This window comes from Lentinula edodes (assembly GCF_021015755.1).
Source record: "Lentinula edodes strain Le(Bin) 0899 ss11 chromosome Unknown C8R40scaffold_48, whole genome shotgun sequence".
Lineage (NCBI taxonomy): Eukaryota > Fungi > Basidiomycota > Agaricomycetes > Agaricales > Omphalotaceae > Lentinula > Lentinula edodes.
The window spans coordinates 251,261-272,594 of record NW_025764354.1 but is presented as its reverse complement, the minus strand read 5'-3'; the positions used below and the strand labels follow the sequence as shown (position 1 = coordinate 272,594).

The following is a 21,334-nucleotide window of genomic DNA, read 5'->3' as shown; positions in this document are numbered from 1 at the left end:
ATTTTTGTACATTGACTGCACTTTTCTCATCATCCCCAGCTGTAAATCATGCTTGAATGAGCAATGTTTTATTATGAATAACCTGGGTGATCCATCCATTCTGAGAGTGGAATAACTTCAACAAGAAACAAGATGCATACCATGGACATGTTAAGATCATGTACACCGTGTAACCGTGCCAAGGCCACAGGGTGTCTAAGTGCGGAAGACGAATGGGACAGTAGTGAAGTTATTAACAACACCGCCGTTACGCCGTTAGTCCCCGGAGAGCGAGAGTAGAGAGAGAGGAGCTAAGTAGCAGCCAGGTCGGAGCGGCGGTATCGCCGATGACGAGGAGCGGACCAGAGAACGTCAAAGTCCTAAGGTCGAGGAGAACGTACTTCGAGGCGTTGAGCCTGAAGACTTAGAGAAGAGTTAAGTTGAGAAGGGAGATCTAAGTTGATAATTAAACTGAGGAACTACAGTAGCGTACAAGCAGTATTTATATCCACGGAGCGGCGCAACGGGGCGGAGCGCCAGACTAACTACTAGGAGTTATACGTGTAGTCCTGCAGGGTAAGGTAAAAGACAATAAGGAGGGACTAGAGTGAAAGGGTATGTGTAGCGAGAAAGAACAATAAGGAAGAGATTACAATAAAAGGTAGAACTTCGGAATACCGAGCGGCGGAATGGAGGCCCGAGGCATGGACTTGACAGTATCCCCCTCTTAGGCTTGAGCCCTCGAAAGCCATTAATACCGGGAGTTGATTTGTCACCAAGGAAAAATTTTAAAGGCCGTCAGCCTCGGGAATTTGGCCCATCAGTCAGCAGAAAAATTTTCAAACGCCGTTGGTGCCGGGGATTGTTGTTAGTCATCCAAGAAAATTTTCGGTGCACCGTAGGCCATGTACAATTCGACGAAAAATTTTCGCTGGTCCGTGCGCCATTTTGTCCCTATAAAAAGGGCCAGGTTTTGCCGATGTGGCCCTAACTTTTCCCTACTTTCCTAAGTCAACAATGTCACACAGCCGTACTCAGACAATCACCACTCCTTCCTCCACTGCGGCCGGCCCTTCAAGGTCGCGCCTTTTAAACCCGCCTCCCGCCGATCCGGTTAACGACGACGACGAGGCCTTGGAAGAAGACGACGACGAAGCCATCCGACAGGCCGAAGAAACAGTCCGCAGGATGAAAGCCAGGAAGGCGGCGGCGGCGGCCAGAAGGAAAGCCGAAGAAGAAGCGGCCAAGAAGGCGGCAGAAGAGGCGCAGAGGAAGAAGGAAGCTGCCGCCCGAGAGTTGGAGGAGCGCCGGAGGGTGATGGCGGAGGCGGCCGCCGCTCGCAGTCGGCGGGGGTCTTCGCCAGGAGGAAGTTCGATTTCCCCACGACGGCCCGTGGTGGAAATCCGTAAGGACAAGGGAAAAGGAAAGGCCAAGGCCCAGGTGAGTGGCGTGGAGCCTCGCAATTAACTTTTTACTAACATTCTTGTTTGTAGCCTGTTGGCGGGGACCCCGATGACGGCGACGACGGGGATGATGACGACGACGACGAAGACGACAGAACTCCTTGCGAACGTTGCAGGAGTAAGAGGATCCCTTGCCTTCAGCAGGCCGGCAAGCGGAGCAGCACCACCTGTAAGCCCTGCCATGATGCAAAAGTGCGTTGCTCGCACTCCAACCGGCCCCCCACGGTGAAGAAGGAGGTCGCTTCCCACCCGACCGGCGAACGGTTGGCCGTCCTGGAGAGCCAGGTGGCTCAATTATTGGCTGATAACCGGGTTCTCCGCGAGGGTCAAATCAAGTCCAACACCTACGACCGCCACATCATCAAGAAGCTCGAGTGGTTGATGAGGGACGCCGCAAGGAGAAGGGATTCGCCACCGGAGATGCCGGAACCAGGACCGTCGCGGCTGCCGAAGAAGAGGAGAAGGGTAGTGGATAGCGAGGAGGAGGAAGAGGATAGAATAGTAGGAACAGAAGATGGAGAAGGAGAGGAGGAAGTAGAGGAGGAGGAAGGGATAGAACCGGCGCCGAAGAAGGCCCGGTCGGAGAAAGGGAAGGAGAGGGAGGAGTAGGATATACGGACATCGGACATCGGCCTCTCGGCCCTTCTTGTATCTCTTGTAGTTTTCTTGTGGCCTCCTGTCTTCCTTTGATTATTTTCTTTTTGCTTTTGTGTATACGAAAATATTAACGCGATTTTGAATCGGGAAGCGAATGGGCCGCGAAGCGGCGTAAAAAGTAATTAGTTTTGAAGTATAAGTAGCTTAAGTGTGATTGAAGAATAAGTAAAATAGTAACTAAGAAACAAGTAAGCAATTTAAGAAGGAGAGGTAAACACTCAATTTGCTATCATCGTGTTTACCCTCTAAACACACGAAGTAAACTTCGGCGGAGCATGGCGAAAAACGGAGGAAAGGAATAAATGTTTTTTGTGTGATCAAGGTCCAGGCTTGTGAGGGTATCGGGCGTGGAAAGCCGGTACAAGTTCGTCAGCATGTAATTCATCAGCAGCAACCCAAGAGAACTCATCGTCGGTACCTTCGTAACCGGCCCACCGGATATAGTAACGTAGAGGACAACGTTTATACCTTCTGTCCAACTTGGAGTCCAGGATTTCGGCAACGTTGTACTCCTCTTCACCATCAACTTCGATTGGAGGTGGAGGAGATTGAGTTCGATTCGGGAATGGATTCGGCGTAACCGGCTCCAGCTGTGAGACGTGGAAAACCGGGTGAATACGGCGAAGATAATCCGGGAGCTTGAGTTCATAAGACAAAGTACCAGGTCGACTGATGACCTTGAAAGGACCAAGATATTTTTCTGAGAATTTTTCAGTAGGACAAGTAGAACGAATGTGCTTAGCAAGAACAAAGACTTCGGAGCCGATCGGGAACTCCGGGTGCGAGATTCTTTTCCTGTCAGCTTGTTCCTTGTAACGAGACTGAGCTAAAAGGATTTCCTCTCGAAGGAAAGCGTGGAGTTCATCAAGGTTGACGACGAAGTCTCTAGCAAGATCAGACTTCATATTGACCTCGGGCCGAACGGTGATGTTTGGGTGGTATCCTTTGTTAGCGAAGAATGGAGTAATACCAGTGGAAGCATTGGGAGCGTTGTTATAGGCGAATTCGGCGATCGGGAGTAGCGGCGACCAGTCATCCTGTTGGTAGGAGCAATAGATCCTGATGTACTGCTCGAGAGTCTGATTGACGCGCTCGGTCTGCCCATCGGCTTCCGGATGGTATCCAGAGGTATAGTGAAGTTCCATGGAGAGTGCTTTACCGAGAGCCCGGAAAAACGCCGAAACAAATTCAGAACCACGATCAGAAGTGACATGATTAGGAACACCATGTTTAGAGAAGACATGAATAACAAAAAGCTCAGCTAGTTGTTCGGAAGTAATGGTGTCGTGAGTTGGAATAAATATAGCTTGTTTGGAAGATCGATCCACAATGACGAGAATAGCGGTAAAGCCATTCGACATTGGCAGTTGCTCAATGAAGTCCATGGAGATGGAATCCCATGGTCGGACCGGAACCGGCAAAGGCTTCAACAACCCGTAAGGCCGATGACGGCGAGGTTTGTTGCGCCCACAGATAGTGCAAGAGGTAACGTAGTCACGTACGAAGTCTCTGACCTTGGGCCAGGTGTATTGACGACGTACAGCTTCTAGAGTGCGGTTCTGGCCGAAATGGCCGGAGAGTGGATGATCATGGAAGTAACGGAGGACTTGAAGGCGTAGATCGCCGTGATTAGGAACATAAATACGGTCGTCAAGGCGTAGTAGCTTGTCACTACCTAAGCTCCAACGTTCATTGGAAGGATCTTTTGCAAGTTCCAAACCAACAACGGAGCTCGGGTCGGCGGGAAGGGCGAGGATGATTGCCTGGTGTAGGGCTTCGATATCCATGATAATCGAGGCTCGTAAAACCGGGCCTTCCAAGAAGGTAGCTCGAAGAGACGCAGTGAGTTGTTCGTTAGTAAAGATAGGACGGAAGTTGTGAGGGTTCACTTGGGCGTAGCCGATATCCCCCTCTTTAGGGTAGACGTCCCAGCGTCTAGTTATCGAATCAGGTTTCTCGCCGAGTTTCCCCGGTCGGAAGCGAATGACCATATTAAATTGATGTAAAAATTCTGACCATCGGACCTGTCGGCGTGTAAGAACCTTGGTAGTAGAGAAATACTCAAGATTCTTGTGATCGGTGACGACGTCCACCGGATCCCCCGAACCTTCCAGATAATGACGCCAAGCTCTAAAGGCCTCGAAGATGGCCAGTAGCTCTTTGTCGTGGGTATCGTAGTTGAGTTCCGCCGCATGAAACGTTCTGGAAAGGAAGGCTAGAGGATGAATTTCACCGTCAGCATATTGGATGGAAAGAATAGCCGCAATGGCGTAATCGGAAGCGTCAGTTTCCACAATAAGTGGACGATTCGGCTCCCAATGGGCCAGTATCGGCGCAGAAGTAAAAGCAGTCTTGAGATTTTCGAAGGCCTCTTGACAGCTGCTGTCCCAGATCCAGGACGCGCCTTTTCGGGTAAGCCGAGTCATCGGCACAACGATATCACTATAATTATAAATAAAACGACGATAGAAGTTTGCAAAACCCAGGAAGGACTGGATGTCCTTAACCTTCCTCGGAACCGGCCACTCTAGAACGGTCTGAACTTTCTCCTTGGACATAGTCAATCCGTCGGGAGAAAGAATATAACCCAAATACTCAACAGTATCCATATTGAATTCGCACTTGTCGGGGTTGGCGTAAAGCCGATGTTTCCGTAACCGCCGAAGAACCTCCTTGACGTGTTCTCGGTGTTCTTCTGGCGTATCAGAGTAGATTAGAATATCGTCAAGATAGACAATAACACAGACATCGAGCATGTCAGAGAAGATGTCATTAACAAACCGCTGGAAAGCCGCAGGGGCGTTCGTAAGGCCGAACGGCATGACCTTCCATTCGTAAGAGCCGTAGCGGGTCCGAAAGGTGGTTTTCCATTCGTCACCTTCAGCGATTCTGACTAGATGATAAGCGTGAGCGAGATCCAATTTGGTGTATATTTTAGCTCTTTTCGGAGCGTCGAGAAGATCTGATATGAGTGGGAGTGGGTAACGATCCTTTTTGGTGATACGATTGAGTCCACGGAAATCGACGCAAAGGCGAAGTTTGCCGTCTTTCTTCGGAACAAAAAGGACCGGGGCGCCGTGAGGAGAGGATGATGGGGTGATGGCACCAGTAGCCAGCTGTTTGTCAATAAAGTCTTTAAGGGCAACTAGCTCCTTTTCAGACAAAGGGTAAATACGGCCGAGAGGCGGCGAAGCGCCTTCTTCCAAGTCAATCTTCAGGTCGTAAGGTCTATGTTCAGGAAGTGAATCTGCAGCAATCTCGTCGAAGACGTCTGCAAACTCTGCGTACTCTTCTGGAATAGAAGGATGAAGTGGAGGGACAGTAGGAGCGGTGGAAGAGCGGTCGGCGGCGCGGGCCGCGACCTCTGAGTGGATAGCGCGAAGAAGAATGGGTTCCATACCGGCGTCCTTGCAAGCCCTATTGAAGACTGCAGCACTGACAAGTGCAATGTCTACCTCGGGAGTTTCCAGCTGAGCAGCGAATTGAGAGACCGTAGGGTAAGAGTAGATGGGTTCAAAAGGGAATTTGGACGAAAGGGGCTTGGCCCGTGAAGGCCGAGAGCGGGAGCGAGAGCGAGAGCGAGGTGAGTCCCCAGGAGGGGTCTCCAGAATTGTCGGTGAAACCGACGGCGAAGGTTCCGGTAGCGGAACAGCGACCTTTGCAACAACAGTGTTGATAGCAGAAGGCACAGACGTCTGTGGAGAATCAAAATGTGAAGTGTTACGGAACGTAATGTTTCGAGATGCCCAGTCAATCAACGGATTGTAGCGGGATAAGAAACTGTAACCTAATACTGCTTTACAGGATGAATCTAAATGTGTAACATAAAAGGGTAATAGAAGCAGCTCGCCGGAAGGGAACCGAACGGCGATATTCGCCATATCGGTAATGGGTTTAGAAGATAATGAACCATCAAAGAGACGAAGATTAACAGGAGAAATTTTGGTCGTAGGAATAGAGTTCTGAGAAACGTAACGAGTATCGATGAAAGAGTCAGTAGAACCAGAATCAACAAGAGTAGGAAATTTAAGAAGAGCAGAGATGGGTTCGGCCGGCGCGGCCGAATCGGATAAAGGAAATTCAGTAGTCAATGATATTACAAGAGATCGTTCAATAGAAGAAAGAGCGGACGCGTTGAGATATAACTCCCCAGGTGAGGTACGAACCTGATCAACGCAGCTCCCGTTTCGTACCGGGGAACAAGAGCTGCGGACTAGTTTTCCGATTCCTCTTCAACAACCTCAACAGTTGCTTCGGGGGTTTCTTCAACCTCAGCAGCACGGCCCTTCGATTCTCGGGCCTTTCACTTGTTGCAGTCAGCAATCTGATGCTTACCACCGCAGAAGAGACAAAGGTTGTTCTTCATCCTTCTTTCCTTCTCGGAGGGAAGGACTTTCCCATCTGCACCAAGATGGTTGAACGCGGGGCGTTGACCGCCGGATTGGCCGGAATTCGAAGAGTTCTGGGGCTTACCATTGTTATTAGGCTTACCACCAGAGAAGGGTTTAGGCTTCGGCGTGAGCGGCGCCGAAGATCCAGATGGCTGAGAGTTGTTTTGCTGGTTAGTAGAACCAGTCTTAAAGTCCGAGGAACCCTTCTTCGGGTTCCGAGCAACAAAAGGCTTACCAGCCTCGCGCTTCCTAGTTTCCTCGCGTTTCCAATAACGATTGTCAATGCGAAGAACCTCTTGACGGTAATCGGCGAGCGTCGCCGGCTCGGGCAAACGCGCCATTTCGTCCTTGATGCGCTCAGCTAAGCCTCATCCATAAGCCCATTTCAGGGCAGCAGAATCCCAGTTGGTACTAGCAGCCAGGGTGTTGAACCGGATGTTGTATTTCCGGATGTTCTCGGTTTCCTTCATCTTCAGATTACCGAGAGAATCTTCGGCCTCGCCTTGGGCGTCGTAAACGCCGAAATTATCCTGAAGGTCCTTTACAAGGGCTTTGAAGGAGGATGTCCAGGCCGGCAGCGAGTCGAGATCCGGGTCGAGGATATCAGGGACAAACCATTCTTTGGCTGACCCACTGAGATAGGAAAGGGTGTAGTTCACCTTCCGTTGGTCGGTGAAGTACTTGGGACGGTCATTGAAGACCAGGGCGAGATTGACGAAGAACGTCTTGAGTTTTCGGGGATCCGAACCGTCGAAGACCTCTGGCTCCTTGACCTTGCTCTTGGATTCAGAGCTGTCAGAGGGACGGCCGAGAGCGGCGAGGACGGTACCAAGGGTCTCAATGGAACCCTTGAACCCCGAGAGGAGTTCCAACATAGCTCGTTGCTCGTTGGGGATGTCAGGAGAGATTGGGGAACGAGGTCCACCAGGTCCACCAGGACCACCAGGTCCGCCGGGACCGCCGGGACCGCCAGGCCCACTGGGGTCACCAGGCTCACCACGCGGTAAACCGCCGGAGTCGTCATCCAGATCGTCATTGTTGTTGTCGGCACCCGGATCGTCGGGGTCGACAGGAGGGTCTTGATCATCGTGATCACCAGTATCCAAATCGAAATGAGGAGGTGGGTCACGAGGAGATTCAGAAGCAGCTCGACGTTGGGGTTGTTTTCCCGTACGGCGGGCTATGGCTTGGAGAATTGGAGAATCAATTCGAGCAGTTGACCGGCCCCGAGCCGGAGCGACCACGGGGGGTTGTCCACGGCGAGGGGTCAAGACTTGGACAGGTTGTCCGTCACCGGTGTACAAAGTGCTGTACTCAAATTGCTGATCTTCTTCCATGGCTTCAGGAAGAGTTGACGTAGTAGGAACTGTGGCTGGACCGAAACCGCGATTACGGCGACGTGGTTGACCGATGGCAGAGATAGAGTCGGAGAATGGGGCAAATGATTGAGCTGTGGTGAAGAAAGTGTTTTCTTCGGAATTAGCTCTGGATTGAGCTCGAGTTTTCGGAGGCATAAAAAATGATATGTCAGTACGACGTTACGGATTGAGTTTAATTATACTGTTAAGATCATGTACACCGTGTAACCGTGCCAAGGCCACAGGGTGTCTAAGTGTGGAAGACGAATGGGACAGTAGTGAAGTTATTAACAACACCGCCGTTACGCCGTTAGTCCCCGGAGAGCGAGAGTAGAGAGAGAGGAGCTAAGTAGCAGCCAGGTCGGAGCGGCGGTATCGCCGATGACGAGGAGCGGACCAGAGAACGTCAAAGTCCTAAGGTCGAGGAGAACGTACTTCGAGGCGTTGAGCCTGAAGACTTAGAGAAGAGTTAAGTTGAGAAGGGAGATCTAAGTTGATAATTAAACTGAGGAACTACAGTAGCGTACAAGCAGTATTTATATCCACGGAGCGGCGCAACGGGGCGGAGCGCCAGACTAACTACTAGGAGTTATACGTGTAGTCCTGCAGGGTAAGGTAAAAGACAATAAGGAGGGACTAGAGTGAAAGGGTATGTGTAGCGAGAAAGAACAATAAGGAAGAGATTACAATAAAAGGTAGAACTTCGGAATACCGAGCGGCGGAATGGAGGCCCGAGGCATGGACTTGACAGGACAAGCCACAAAACTGTGCTGAAATGATGAGTATTTTGCTCTACAGGCATCTATGCACATCTCTTACTACAAAATACAATACAAAGTCCTCAAGTGCTGTTGTTCTTGACTTTTGAGTTTTTTCAAGAATGTTGAGATTCATCAAAAATGGTGAATTTTGTGATTTCGCACACCATAAAGCTATAGGCTTTCTCAATTATGGATATAAGACTTAGATTTTCTGGGTAGGTCTACCTACGAGGGTACTCAACAGGGCCCGTGTTCTCAATAGACTGTATTGGGGCTGGGTGTTGAGATAAAAAGTGCTCAAGGATTGTCACTCTGAAAGTCACTGAAAAGCACATGACGTGCGTCGAAACTGAACTGGGAGTATCTTACCTTTTGTTGTCGGATGATTTTCAAATTTTCTTCTTCTCGGAATTCGTAGTACATACTAAATATGGTCAGTCCGTGTATTCCCATTTACAAGGGAGCTTTCGATAATGTCTTTGAATGTTGATTGGGATAGACCAAGGAGGAGTGGAGAAGAGCCAAAGATGAAAGGGAAAGCATCGTGACATCCACCTACTAAATATACCCAATAATACATCAAGACGTCGTAAAGTATTCTGACTGAGGGTATTGAACTCAAAGAGAATAAGAATTAGGATAACGGTAATATTGATCGCAAAACACAAACACTCAATATGGTAAACTTTGTTTCTTCATGTTCTTCAACGCTCACCAATACTGGTTTTGATAGGAATTGGTAGTATTCAAGTTGTGTAACCAAGCTTGTATCACCCTAATCGCATGCCATGCATTTTCCCTTGCTATTAATCCATCCCTTATCTCTTCATGAGTATGTAATGGACAACATTGTGTTGTGTTAGAGGCGTGTTAAACATAGTAAAGTGAACATAAGGCGGGTGAAACGAGCTACAAACAGCGAAGTCTGGTTTACTGAAAGACGTGGGATTCTTCTAGTTATTCATTTGCAAGAGCTTTCAACTCTCTGTATCTGATACATATGTATATACATAATTCATCCATCGAGCGCCGCAGAACACACGAGAGTACTTATTGGAGCTTAAGAAGAAAAACCCTATATCACACATTGAACAAACGCGCCAAACCCTGTCTATACTTGTTCTCCTCATTTACACCCGTAATCAACCTCAATGCACCACTCCCCTTGCCTTCCATCATCGCCTTCATATATGGTAAATAAAGCTTCTTCATCGTCTCAGGATCCTCATTCCCAAATGTAAACCCTGCCCCCCTTGCCTGTGTTGCGATCCGTGCTAGCAGGACATAGATATACAGAATATCAATTTCTTCCGTCGGCACCTTATCCAACGCAGCGTATAACCTCGTCTTTGCTTGTTGCAGACCTGCCGGTTCGGCTTTGAGTTGGCCTAGTAGAATCCCAGAATTGGGTCTCACGTTGGTAAACGACTCGAATAACTCCTTCATCCACACCCCGTTTTCGAACGTGGTGGAGTACCCCCGCGTGTCGATGGTTAAAATCCAGATTTCTTTATCGGGTTGGATGTTGGTTAGGGATAATTCGACTTCGGTATGGGTTTTCGGGTTGCGGAGTTGGTATTCGATGTTGCCGATTCTCGTATGGGGATTCGTGACGGTGATGTTTACCCAGAGCCGTACAAGGCGGACGTCGACGAGTTCATCTATGGTGGAGTAGTGAGCATTAAAAGAGTAGCATAATCTTGGGAAGTCCTTACATGAATGTGCTCTGTGGGATAATGGAGAAGCCGTGGTTGCTGCCACAAGGAGCGTCGATAGCAGAAAAATGAGAGGGAGTAAACGGATTTGAATCCAAGATAGCATGATTATGTCCTGATATTGTAGCGGCGGAAAGAGGATCGAAATATAGATGAACCGTAAAGAAACTGTGGATAGATGGATGGAATGAACTTCAGGGGAATATTCGATCTGACGAGAGAACAGAGAACATTGAACGTTAGATGAACGAACTAGACAATCACAAGGATGTATAAAATACACACCTACGAGCGGGGTAGATGGGTTTTTTGACCAGCAAGAAACACGAAATTTACCCCCAATTCCGATGTATTAAGAAACTAGACCAGCCAGAGGATTAGACACCTCTGTGAGATTCTGTCGAGTAGAGCGAACTAGTGGGGATGCCGGTGGAGAGTTTGGTGAGTGAAATTGAAGGACGACTGGCGGGGGCTTCTAAGTATGTAGTACGAAATGAAGAGGAAACTATTGTATTCAGCAATCATGACCCTGCATCGCCATGGTTGATCAATATCAACTTCCGGGTCGCAGCCAATCGCTGCCGTGCTTGATTCGAATTTATTGCTTCCGCTCGTCCCAGATCATGCACTGTACATATTCAGATCCTCATGCATCTTCAGTGATCGAGTCATTCAGAACCTATATACATGGCCCTACGATATTGAGGATAATATTGAGCAAAGGTCATTATACGCTCTCTAGACTTCAGCCCGCCCAGCTCCTTCATAATCCTTTGCAGACTTCCACTAGATTTCCTTTGCGTGTATGGGGTCGGGAGAGGAAAGAAAAAAGTGACGTGATGCGTGACATCATCACACTCCTTCTTGCTCCTTCTTGAGGAAGCTATACAGAAAGGAAAGAGAATAAATACATAAAAATCTTTGCACACACTGCTGGAAGGCAAGACAGGAGGGTTGGAAGCAAATATGATGTTCAGTGTACAGACTAGAAACTTTGCTCAATACATATTGTCAATGGCCGAAGCTGGAGACTCCGAATTAAGAGATTTAAATTCAGAAGGGACGATGAGGACGGGCCTTTCCATTCAATTGGGGTGGGGGGTCGTGAGAATCGTTTCCGCGATCTGAATCTCACTCGCCTCTTGATTTGTCCTTTGGACACCATGATGCCTGATCTACCACAGGAACTAATCGACCGTTTCATCGACGAATCCTTTCGTTCTACAGAAGATCTCAAAAATCTATCGCTGGTTAGCAAGTCCTGGCTCCCTAGAACTCGATACTACATCTTTCGCTGCATTACGCTTGCACCTCGAGACCCTCAGGAGATCAGCGAATACTACGATTACCTAGACCGCAAAGCCTCTGCCATACGTAGTGGACGTTCCTATCATCCCCTATCTTTCACAGAACGGCGACTACTTCACTCTCCATTATTTGGGAATCTACAACCGCAAAAAGTCTTTATGTCTTCCATTCGAGATACCCTTCATCTCGTTCGGGGTCTACGTCTACAATCCTTCATTCGAATAGGCGGAGAACGACGGATATCTCCTGAGGAATACTTTCATCGATGGCTTGGATTCGGAGGCCACAAATCTGCCGAAGAGTCCATTCTAATGCGGGGCCTATCTATTGATGATGAGTTTCATGAAAGACAGAAAGCTCGCTGGAATGCTGTTGATCTACCTTGGGGTCATCGAGCAGGGCTCCATGCACTATCATTTAGAAGCTTGCGGTTTATTCATATCCAGTGGAGTGTATTTAGTTGGATACCACCATCTGTTGCTTTGGAAGGAGACGATTTTCCCGTTCATGTGGATCTTGACGAGTGGCCAGGATATCAGCTAGCCATGCTTCTCAAAGCTAACGAGAACACCCTGGACCAAATTTCGATCGATGAGTATCCCGGCTTCCAATTAACCACTACCCAGATTTCAGATGCACTGTTGGATCTCCTTATGGTCAACGTGCCAAAACTCAAGTCTGTTTGTCTTGGGGGATTGATGCAGCGAATGAATACTTTTCCAGTACCTGAGGCTTTATTCGATCTTTCCCAGCCAGAAGATCCAGAGGCCCTTGTCTCACTAGACCGACCGCGCTACCCTTCAGGCCGGGAGGTTCCGCATGTGTATCCAAATTTGGCCAGTACAAGGAGTAACAACTCAGACGGTCAATCTCTATCTCTTGATCGTTTTTCTGTTCGAGGGTTTGACTCAGAATCCACTCTTCTGATAGAGGATGCATTCCTGAATAGCGGAGTACTCTCTGCTATGAAATATTTGACTCTGTCTTCGATGCCAGAGAACTTCGATTATATGTTCTTCCTGTCTAGATTGTGTCGGACATTGACACACCTCACTCTTGATTTGGATAAGTCGAGTGCGTTTCCTCTTTTGTCTTTGCTTTCATAGAATTCATTTTCCGATAGCCCGCCATCTGGACTTGCAATTTCATCTCCTCCCTAATTTGACATGTCTCCAGTTCATGATACACTCGATCGTAGATGAGGATATCCTCCGAAACATGATCCTATCTCTGCTAAATGATGGTGCTTCCGAATTGGATGAACCCATTACAGCTGCGCGCACAGTCAAACTACACTTGGCATTTTGCCACGAACATCACCCAGATCATGTAAAGCAGTACTTAATTGCAGCCTCGGTGGATGAGCTATTACAGACGCTAATTCTGCCTACGTCATTCGAACTGCACCAGCCAATGAGAACACCAAGGGTGGACCAAATCACGATGGATTTACCTGTGAATATCCTCTCGGATTCCTTGCCAATAACGTTTCGGACAGGAAGTTTGAACTTTGGAGAAACAGATGACTGGTGGTATCGGCCTTCCAACCTATAATGCGAAGGGGATTCGAGAGAAGACGAGACAAGTGACATCAACTTTTGCAACCTTTATATGTAGGACTTCTCCGAGCCACGAAACAAGATTCATTTCCTTGATATTGCACTTGTGTCCCTACTGAGGATGTAGTTTACCAAAGTAACATTCGACTGAATGTAAATACATTTCTGAAATGTGTGAATAGCTTGGCCGACGAGAGCTCAGGTCTGCTCAGCTTGGGTGGGTCACGGGTCTTTGTACATGTTCCAACTTGAACATGGTGTGAATATTCAAACGATGATTTATGTGTTGTTCGCAAAACCGATTGATTTTGATTCCTTCGAAAGAAGAACAAAGAAAGGAAACCCCAAGCTAGCGCAAAATACAGCTAGAAGAAAGGCTAATCCACAGTAGCTCTCCTGGTGAGGGCCGTGCAATCCGAACTTCACTCCCACCCGCACTCGGATCGCAGGATCTCATTTTCCTTCTCCCTTGTCCAACTCCTTCATTCGCATCTTCAATTCATCCACCTGCATCTCCAACTCCTTCGCGTACAGATGCACCGGACAATCATCTGCACATAGAGAGCACGTTGTCTTCTTCCAAGCTTTCTCAAAATCAGAACCAATGCCTCCGCCACCTCTATCATCAAACGCCGCGTGTCCTAGATGAATTTCGGAAATCACATTGACATCCTTATCCGATACCGGCGCCGATTCAGAACTTGACCCAGACGAAGAAAACGCTAGTCTCAGCGTCGGTCTTTCCCTCGAATCCGAATTTGCGGATTTATCTTCCGCTGGAGACGGCCTTGAGGAATACTCGCTCCCTGAAGCGGAAGTCGAACGTGAAAAGATCGAATCGGTGTCACAGCCATTGACTACCCGAAGAGTTCCAGGGAAGGGGTCTGAACCTGCGTCTGATAATTCAGATATAACAAGCTCTGGATACTTGCTTTCAGTGTCCGAGTTTGTTATTATTTGAGCGACCGAAGGTGGTGTATTCAGGGATCGGGATGTGTCCGAGGAAGATGTACGAGCAGTAGGGGACTCGTCGCCACCAGAAAAACGGAGGTCCAATAATCGTTCATCAACTGGTTCCAGCAAAAAAAGAAGATTAGAGCATGAAAGACACTTAAAAAGACAGAATAGACTATGTTAACGACGTTTGACTTACGTGCGGACACAGAGCTCTGACTCGGAGAAGCTTCTCTCTCCATATGTATTGCCTCAAATTCACGTTCATGTCTTGTGTTGGAAGATCGACAGCTATACCGGCTATGTATGCTCCCTTCCTGCTCAGCTTCGGGAGGTACAAGGGTTTGTGTACTCGCTACAAAAATATACTCAATTAGTTTCGAATTCACTCAATTACGAAGAGACAACCTTACGTCTTCCATACGATAGCCCTCTCACTAAACCAATCTTGAGAGGCGAAGACGGACCAGAAAATTTGGGTGTAGTGTCCGGCGAAACGGCAGTAGGATCGAGTCTCAACCGGTTAAGCGACATGGACGAAGCAAAGAGAGACTCTTCCGCCGGGCGTTGTGCATTCAAATAATGAAGTCGTCTGGAAGAATCTCTGTGTGTAGTACAAGCTGCTCCTGTTATCTCGTATCTTCCTCCGGGTCCTCTACTTTCGGTATTTGAATCAGGACAAGTAGTCGGCAAGTTGACAAGGTTCGGGGATCCGTGAGATACAAATACGTCGTCGAGGGCGAGGTCGCTATCGACTGAGATTCCACGTTCGAAGAATCCTCGAATGATATCTCCCCAGTGGGTAACGAACCAAACCATCATTAAAGTCGAGCGACCATCATCCTCTTGGTCATCCTTCCCAAACAACCAAACACCCCAAGCCATCCCCAATCTCCTCTTCTCGTTCTCCCTCTCATTCTTCCCTTCCAGCTCCCTCTCAAACGCCAACAACTGCGCTTCCAGCGCCGAAACCCCTCCTTCAACTGCACAAGCCAATGAGTCACTCGCCGCTGATGCCCTTCGTCTCTTCTTCATATGAACTTCCAACACCTGACACGAGAACGCCATCAAATACACAAACAACGATAAATTCGCCGTCGGGAGCAGACCCAGAAGCATCTGTGCGATTCGGATCCGGGTTGTTGTTTTGGCGGCTAGTCCTCCTCCTACTACGCCTTGGGGTTTAACACACCACACCCACAATGCGTTCCTCAGCCCTGGAAGGACGTCCGTAGGAGCAAGAACGGGTTCCGGGAGTCGAGACAGGAATAGAGTGAGCAGAGCATAAATGTCATTGGAGGCTTCGTCTTTGAGCGATGCGTTCAGCCCGAATTTATGTACGGGTGAGTCGAATATGGAGAGCAGTGTTTGAACACGTGGTTGGATGTGTTCTGCAGCGTTTGGCGGAGAAGAGGAAAGGGTTCGTCGAACGAATTTGTTTGAGGAAGGCGAGGTTGGAGTTGGATTTGATGGCGTGGATATTCCTAGACGAGAACGAGCACGTTAGCATTGAAAGTTTATTATGGACAGACGGCAACGATACGTACCATTACGATATAGCTCTTCAACACAAGCAAACACAACAATGGGGAGATTGTGCTCGAACCCACCCAAAACAGCTTTTGTAGAAGCGTACAGTGCTATTTGACGTAGAGGGAACCCAAATACACCTAAAATCACATCTCGTTAAGAAATTCAATCACTATTAGAAAAAAACGACGCAACTTGTTGGCTCTGAAAGATTGTCAACAGCAATTCTTCCACTTGAATGTCCCTTGATAGACTTTGCTCGTCTAAACCTCGCTGCTCCCTCCATAAGCTCTCGCTCATGTATCGCTGACATCACGTCCAAAGGTAGATACTCTCGTACCTTCCCACATTCTTCAGCACCAATCAAAGATTTGAAATCGCTCAGAATTTGCTTCGGATCGCGTTTAGAGAATTTGCGAGGTTCCGGGACGGTTATTGGGATTACTGGTAGGGATGTTGAAGATGGTATCGGGGGTATAGGCGGCAGATCTAGACGAAGTAATGGCTGTGGATGTGGCTTCTTCGTAACTAGAGATGTAGGCGCTGGAGCCGGTCCTAATGACTGTCGAGGACGATGATTTGAACCAGGACCCATGGGCCCAACGTATTTGTTTGGTTTCTTCAAGGTCGACGGCGTCATTGGAGCTTCGAAAGTATCGAGCGAGGCAGACGGCCGATGCCGGCTTTTTGGTGTCAGAGCGACGCTTGGGCGAGGCAATCGCGACGGTGTACAGAAAGAACTGGGCCTCGGCGTACAATTGGCACTGAGCGGGACAGGTACCTTCTGATGTGCAGATTCTGGTAGAGATGTAGATCGATTCCTGGCGTGCTCTCCGCTATGGCTAGCGGGATGGAGGAATTTGGTTGGACTGGATTCTAAGTTCCTTGACTGCCTAGAGTCGGACACAGTAGAACGTTTAGAGCGAGTAGGAAGTTGGGTGTAAGGAGAGGTGCTTCTGGTGTGATAATCATTGCTGTTATCAACGAGTGGACGGCTGAATACCATAGTGATGTTAAAGAATAAGTAAGAACGAACATACGATCGATCATCTTATTAACCAGAATTCGACTTGCCACGACGACGCCAAATATGAGCTTCCAGTTTTCCTCTTTGAAACTTTCGTCCAAATGGAATATTACTAGCACTCCTCAAGGCCTCAAGATTTACCTGACATATCTACATTAGAATCCAGGCCGTTGATGATTAACTGAGAAACACATACCCGGTCCAGTAAAAGCTATGAATACACGGTCATTGACTGAAACACGCCCAAATCTTGAGGACAAATAGTACAATTTGAAAGCTGGCGGTATGCGATTGTTTTTATCTTCGGTCAAAACACATCCGAAGAATCGATAGATTACTGAAGACACTGACCAGCCAATGTTTTCTGAGTATTGCGAAGATGAAGTGTATAATCACGGGGCTCACCGAATCCGGCCCGGCAATCCTCCAACTTCGCCTCAGCCCAAATTCCTGCTCGTTCCTTCTCATATGCAAACGCCGTAGACTGACTACATCCTTTCTTTCCTCGAGGTTACGATGACTCTGCACGTATATGCATGCACTAAATACTCCATCGGGCGTGCGAGGCTCTTCTTAAATCTGCCTCTGTGCCGTCCTCTCTGCTCGCTGCGTCCAGCATCTCGTTCCTCCTCAATTTCCCTCAACTTGACTCGGACATGCTGGCAGCAGCTGCCACATCGTGGATTCTCAAGCATGTCAGACACTCCTAATGATCTCTTCAACTATTCATCAGGACGTTGGCTGCAAGTCTTGTACATGTTGTTCTCTGGCGTATATGTCTAATCCATAATTCCGGACTTTCAGTGTCAACAACGATCTTCGGGTTGCAGAGCGCAGACGTGAGTTTGACGTCGAGGAGCTCTGTCGACTTGCGGCGCAGTCTGTTGGCCGGACTTCTCGTGATATCCAAGCATTTGTGAAGCTCGCTGAGGGCGGCTTTAACCGGACTTTCCTTATCACCATGCATGATGGCTTCGAGATGGTAGCCCGCGTCCCGTACACCGTCACAGTCCCCAAGTTCTATGCTATTGCTAGTGAAGTAGCCACAATGCGTTTCTTACGTTCCTCGGGGCTACCTATTCCCGAGGTTTATGACTACTCTCCTTCGTCGGACAACGCTGCGAAGACGGAATATATCTTTATGGAGTTTATCAGAGGTACCAATTTTAGCGATGTGTGGTTGGACCTGGAGGAAGGAGAAATCAACTCGGTCTTGCGTCAACTTGTTCAAGTCGAGTCTCGCATGATGTCGATCCATTTTCCAGCTGGTGGAAGCCTTTATTATACTGAGGATCTGGAGAAGATGACAGGGAGGAAGGGAATTTTGCTCAACGACGAACGCTTCTGCGTCGGTGTAGATGCCAGGGTGCGTATGTGGTACGGACGGAGGTCACAGTTGGATGTGGACAGGGGACCCTGTACGCCACTATCTGCATATTTCTTTTTGTTGAACTAATAGAGTCTCGTAGACGAAAGCGCCGAAGCAGCACTTGAAGCAGTAGCACGCAAGGAAATTGCATATCTAAGACAGTTTGGTCAACCAATACTCCCATTCCAGCGAGAAAGACGGGAATATTACGAGTACAAAGAGCAGTTACCGTCAGACCACATCAAGAATCTCGAACGCTACCTTCTCATGGCACCCTTGCTCATCCCAAAAGATCCTGCTCTTCATCATTTCTGTATTCGCCATCCTGATCTCCAGCCGAGTAACATCATCGTGTCGAGGTCACCAGAATCTAACCAATTAAAAGTCGTGAGCCTGTTGGACTGGCAACACGCCTCGATCCTACCCCCATTTCTCCTCGCTGGTATACCAGATCGCTTCCAGAACTACAATGACCCAATCTCTGAGGCTCTCATACCACCTTCCCTACCGGTGAACTTGAACAAATTGAACGAATCAGAGCAGAACCGCGAGAGGTCACTTTACCATAGCCGTCTCTTCCACCTCCACTACGTCAAGAACACCAAAGAGTACAACAGGCGTCATCTCGATCTGATCATTGACCCCATATCCATGTTCCTCTGCCGCCTTTTTGATGGGGCCGGTGCTCCTTGGGAGGGTGAAACTCACACTTTGAAGACTGCGTTAATAAAGGCAACTGAGGTATGGGCGAGGCTTGTGGGGCAAGGGGAAGCCGTGCCGTGTCCAGTTGTATTCGATCCTGAGGATCTACGCCAGACAAAGGAGCTGAGTGAAAAGCTGCAAGCAGTCGATGAGGCCTTCGAGGAGTGTCAAGCCATGATTGGTTTGGGACCCGAGACTTGGGTGACCAACGAACAATACGAGATGGCCGTGGCCCTCGGCGAGTTGGTAAAGCAAAAAGTCCTTGCAAGGATCCCGGAGGAAGACCGCGCTAGGACTGAGGCGCATTGGTTCCTGGACGATATGGACGAAAAGGATTACTTCTAATATTGTATATTTTGGCATCATTCACGCTTGATTGTAGTGCTATATATATCAATTTGCCTGTTGATCCTCAGCTGAGTCTTAGGTCGGTCTACTATGAACCCAGTGACTAAAACTGTTCACAGAAACTACCGAGGATGAGCATTATTTCGAGCCTTTGCCGTCCATCAGATATCCCAATGGTTCTGTAAATTTGCCACGTATGCTAGTGTAGTAAAGGGAAATCAACAAGGCAGCCCACAGAGACATACCCATCGAGGGAGTGAATGACCCGCAGCGGGATGGAAATTTCTTGAGATATATGGAATCGAACTCTATAGCAAGGAAAGTTATCCACTTGTAGGTTTTCTGCACAGTGTACTACCCATTCAAATTGATCTCAAAATCTCAATATTCTTCTCCTTCTCCCCGTATTTCTGACTCCTTCACCTACATTCCCAAGTCCTTCGTATACAGATACGCCGGACAATCTTCTCTACATCGAGAGCACCTTTACCTCATCATTCCGAGCAGTGAACGCCAGTAAGCGTGGTGTATTCAGGGATCGGGATACAACCGAGGAAGACGGCGTATGAGCGATAAAGAGGAGGGGGGCTCAGAAGAGACGGAAGTTGAAGACGCGAATCAGAGGCTGTTTGACTGGCTACCCCATCTATCTGTCACTTCATGAACCGTAACCGTTGGATGGAGCAAATGTCGTACCTGTTGACGGTTTCAACTTCGCAGCGGTATCAGCTCCTGGGACCAATTGAGCAAAAGAGAAGTCAAGGCAAGGACGTGAGCGATGACACTATTTAGGCCTTGGGCCGTAGTACATCGGGGATGCTTGAAGCTGTGTGAGTGGTCGATGGATACAAGGAAGTGAATTAGATTGTGAAGAATGTCGAGCGTACGACATGAGTCTAAACTGCCACTATCTCAATAGATTGAGTTGTCCTCTGGTTTTCCTCTATTTGTCCAAATGAAAGATCGTTTCTCTAGATTAACGTGGCAGATCTAGCTTATTGGGATTAACGCTGTTCCTTGGTGAACCCCTGAGAAGTTGTATGGGCTCAAACATGTACACAGACATACTTTGGGCTTATTAATTCACGGGTACTGACCAAAACACGGCCGAATTTTGAGAACGAGCAGGACAATTTGAAAGCTGGCTGTACGCAATTTGTTGGCATCTTCGAAACACGTCCGAAGAGTTGATGAATCACTGATATCCTGGACACTGTCCTCCATGATGTATTGAGAAATAGGAAAATGGAGAAATGTTGGACCAGGGTACAAATTTTGCGTTCACCAGAATCCGGTCCGGCAAGCACCCAACTCTTCTTTCTTGACCCCTCAGCTTACCGGCGCGTATAATAAATAACAAGGTACCTCGCCGTTGCTTCAACGTTTCAGTCCTCCTCATACACCTCATTTAACCAATGTTGGATCTATCATGTTCCAGGATTTACGACTCACAGTTCGAGCTCTGGCACACATCCCGTTCACCTTTTGCTTCTCTGATCGGAACAAACCATGTACCCACTCTATCCGAACTCAATCAGCTCGAATCCCTGCTCGTTTTTCCTTATAACGAACACCATAGACTGACCACCGAAATTCGTCGTGTTCAGACCATCCTGAACGGTCTGATACATGAACAACAGCTAATTGAAAAGTATATCGAGGCTCACAAGGCTTTGATGTCTCCAGTACGACGACTACCTTCGGAAACACTCTCCGAGATATTTAAATGGTGTCTTCCAAATGATCTTCCATATGCTGTCAGAAATCCATCTCAGGCGCCACTTATTTTTACCACAATCTGTCGAGCTTGGAGGCGTACGGCAATAAACACTCCTGGGCTGTGGAACTCGTTACACGTGTACCTTCCTCCGCATTTAAGCGGTGCTACCTGTTCTCGACGGATAAACGGTTTCACTACATGGTTGAAACGTTCTGGCTCACTCCCGCTATCCATCTCCTTTCATGGGAGCACGACGATCACCCTCGATACTACACCCAGTATTCCATGTTGCCCAGACGAAAACATGGAGATGGCGATCAACAGTTTGATGCAATTCAGCGATAGATTCGGTGAACTATTTCTGTCACTATCGTCCGTGGATTTCTCTGCGTTTTACAGGCTTTCCCCTCCTCGTTTCCCCATCCTCAGATCATTACAGATACGGGATGAAGATTTTCATCGAGGAAAAATACGAAACCTCGGACCAGAGGTC

The 21,334-nt window shown here is 48.2% G+C and overlaps 5 protein-coding genes across 5 annotated transcripts; 3 read left to right on the top strand and 2 right to left on the bottom strand.

The window, feature by feature from the left end:
* Nucleotides 1-9,382: 9,382 nt before the first annotated feature.
* C8R40DRAFT_666955 (uncharacterized protein) lies at nt 9,383-10,656 on the bottom strand. Its single transcript, XM_046235822.1, has 3 exons — nt 10,610-10,656; nt 10,325-10,535; nt 9,383-10,270 (listed from the first exon to the last, which is right to left on the bottom strand). The coding sequence occupies exons 2-3, from the start codon at nt 10,428-10,430 to the stop codon at nt 9,690-9,692; spliced, it is 687 nt and encodes a 228-aa protein (XP_046081209.1). The 5' UTR covers nt 10,431-10,535; nt 10,610-10,656; the 3' UTR covers nt 9,383-9,689.
* A 794-nt stretch (nt 10,657-11,450) lies between these two features.
* On the top strand, nt 11,451-13,679 carry C8R40DRAFT_667129 (uncharacterized protein). Its single transcript, XM_046235823.1, has 2 exons — nt 11,451-12,706; nt 12,756-13,679. Exons 1-2 carry the CDS (start codon nt 11,488-11,490, stop codon nt 13,184-13,186), a joined length of 1,650 nt encoding a protein of 549 aa, XP_046081208.1. The 5' UTR covers nt 11,451-11,487; the 3' UTR covers nt 13,187-13,679.
* Nucleotides 13,192-16,663, bottom strand: C8R40DRAFT_666865 (uncharacterized protein). Its single transcript, XM_046235821.1, has 5 exons — nt 15,871-16,663; nt 15,693-15,815; nt 14,559-15,629; nt 14,345-14,500; nt 13,192-14,261 (listed from the first exon to the last, which is right to left on the bottom strand). Exons 1-5 carry the CDS (start codon nt 16,313-16,315, stop codon nt 13,645-13,647), a joined length of 2,412 nt encoding a protein of 803 aa, XP_046081207.1. The 5' UTR covers nt 16,316-16,663; the 3' UTR covers nt 13,192-13,644.
* Nucleotides 16,664-17,395: 732 nt separating this feature from the next.
* Nucleotides 17,396-19,118, top strand: C8R40DRAFT_1176026 (protein kinase subdomain-containing protein PKL/CAK/Fmp29; the record flags this gene model as incomplete). Its single annotated transcript, XM_046232442.1, has 3 exons — nt 17,396-17,454; nt 17,507-18,120; nt 18,172-19,118. The coding sequence occupies 3 exons, from the start codon at nt 17,396-17,398 to the stop codon at nt 19,116-19,118; spliced, it is 1,620 nt and encodes a 539-aa protein (XP_046081206.1).
* Nucleotides 19,119-20,536: 1,418 nt separating this feature from the next.
* On the top strand, nt 20,537-20,989 carry C8R40DRAFT_1057703 (uncharacterized protein; the record flags this gene model as incomplete). Its single annotated transcript, XM_046225165.1, has 1 exon — nt 20,537-20,989. A coding segment is annotated over one exon (453 nt), but the record flags the coding sequence as incomplete, so codon positions are not given.
* Between the last annotated feature and the right edge of the window lie 345 nt (nt 20,990-21,334).

Bases quoted from the DNA above. Each gene is read 5' to 3' on its own strand.
- C8R40DRAFT_666955 (XM_046235822.1), bottom strand. From the start codon at position 10,430: ATGCTATCTTGGATTCAAATCCGTTTACTCCCTCTCATTTTTCTGCTA. The intron at 10,271-10,324 runs GTAAGGACTTCC...ACTCCACCATAG, and splicing joins ATCCCACAGAGCACATTCAT to ATGAACTCGTCGACGTCCGC.
- C8R40DRAFT_667129 (XM_046235823.1), top strand. From the start codon at position 11,488: ATGATGCCTGATCTACCACAGGAACTAATCGACCGTTTCATCGACGAA. The intron at 12,707-12,755 runs GTGCGTTTCCTC...ATTTTCCGATAG, and splicing joins TCTTGATTTGGATAAGTCGA to CCCGCCATCTGGACTTGCAA.
- C8R40DRAFT_666865 (XM_046235821.1), bottom strand. From the start codon at position 16,315: ATGACGCCGTCGACCTTGAAGAAACCAAACAAATACGTTGGGCCCATG. The intron at 15,816-15,870 runs GTTGCGTCGTTT...ATGTGATTTTAG, and splicing joins CAATCTTTCAGAGCCAACAA to GTGTATTTGGGTTCCCTCTA. The intron at 14,501-14,558 runs GTAAGGTTGTCT...ATATTTTTGTAG, and splicing joins AGGGCTATCGTATGGAAGAC to CGAGTACACAAACCCTTGTA.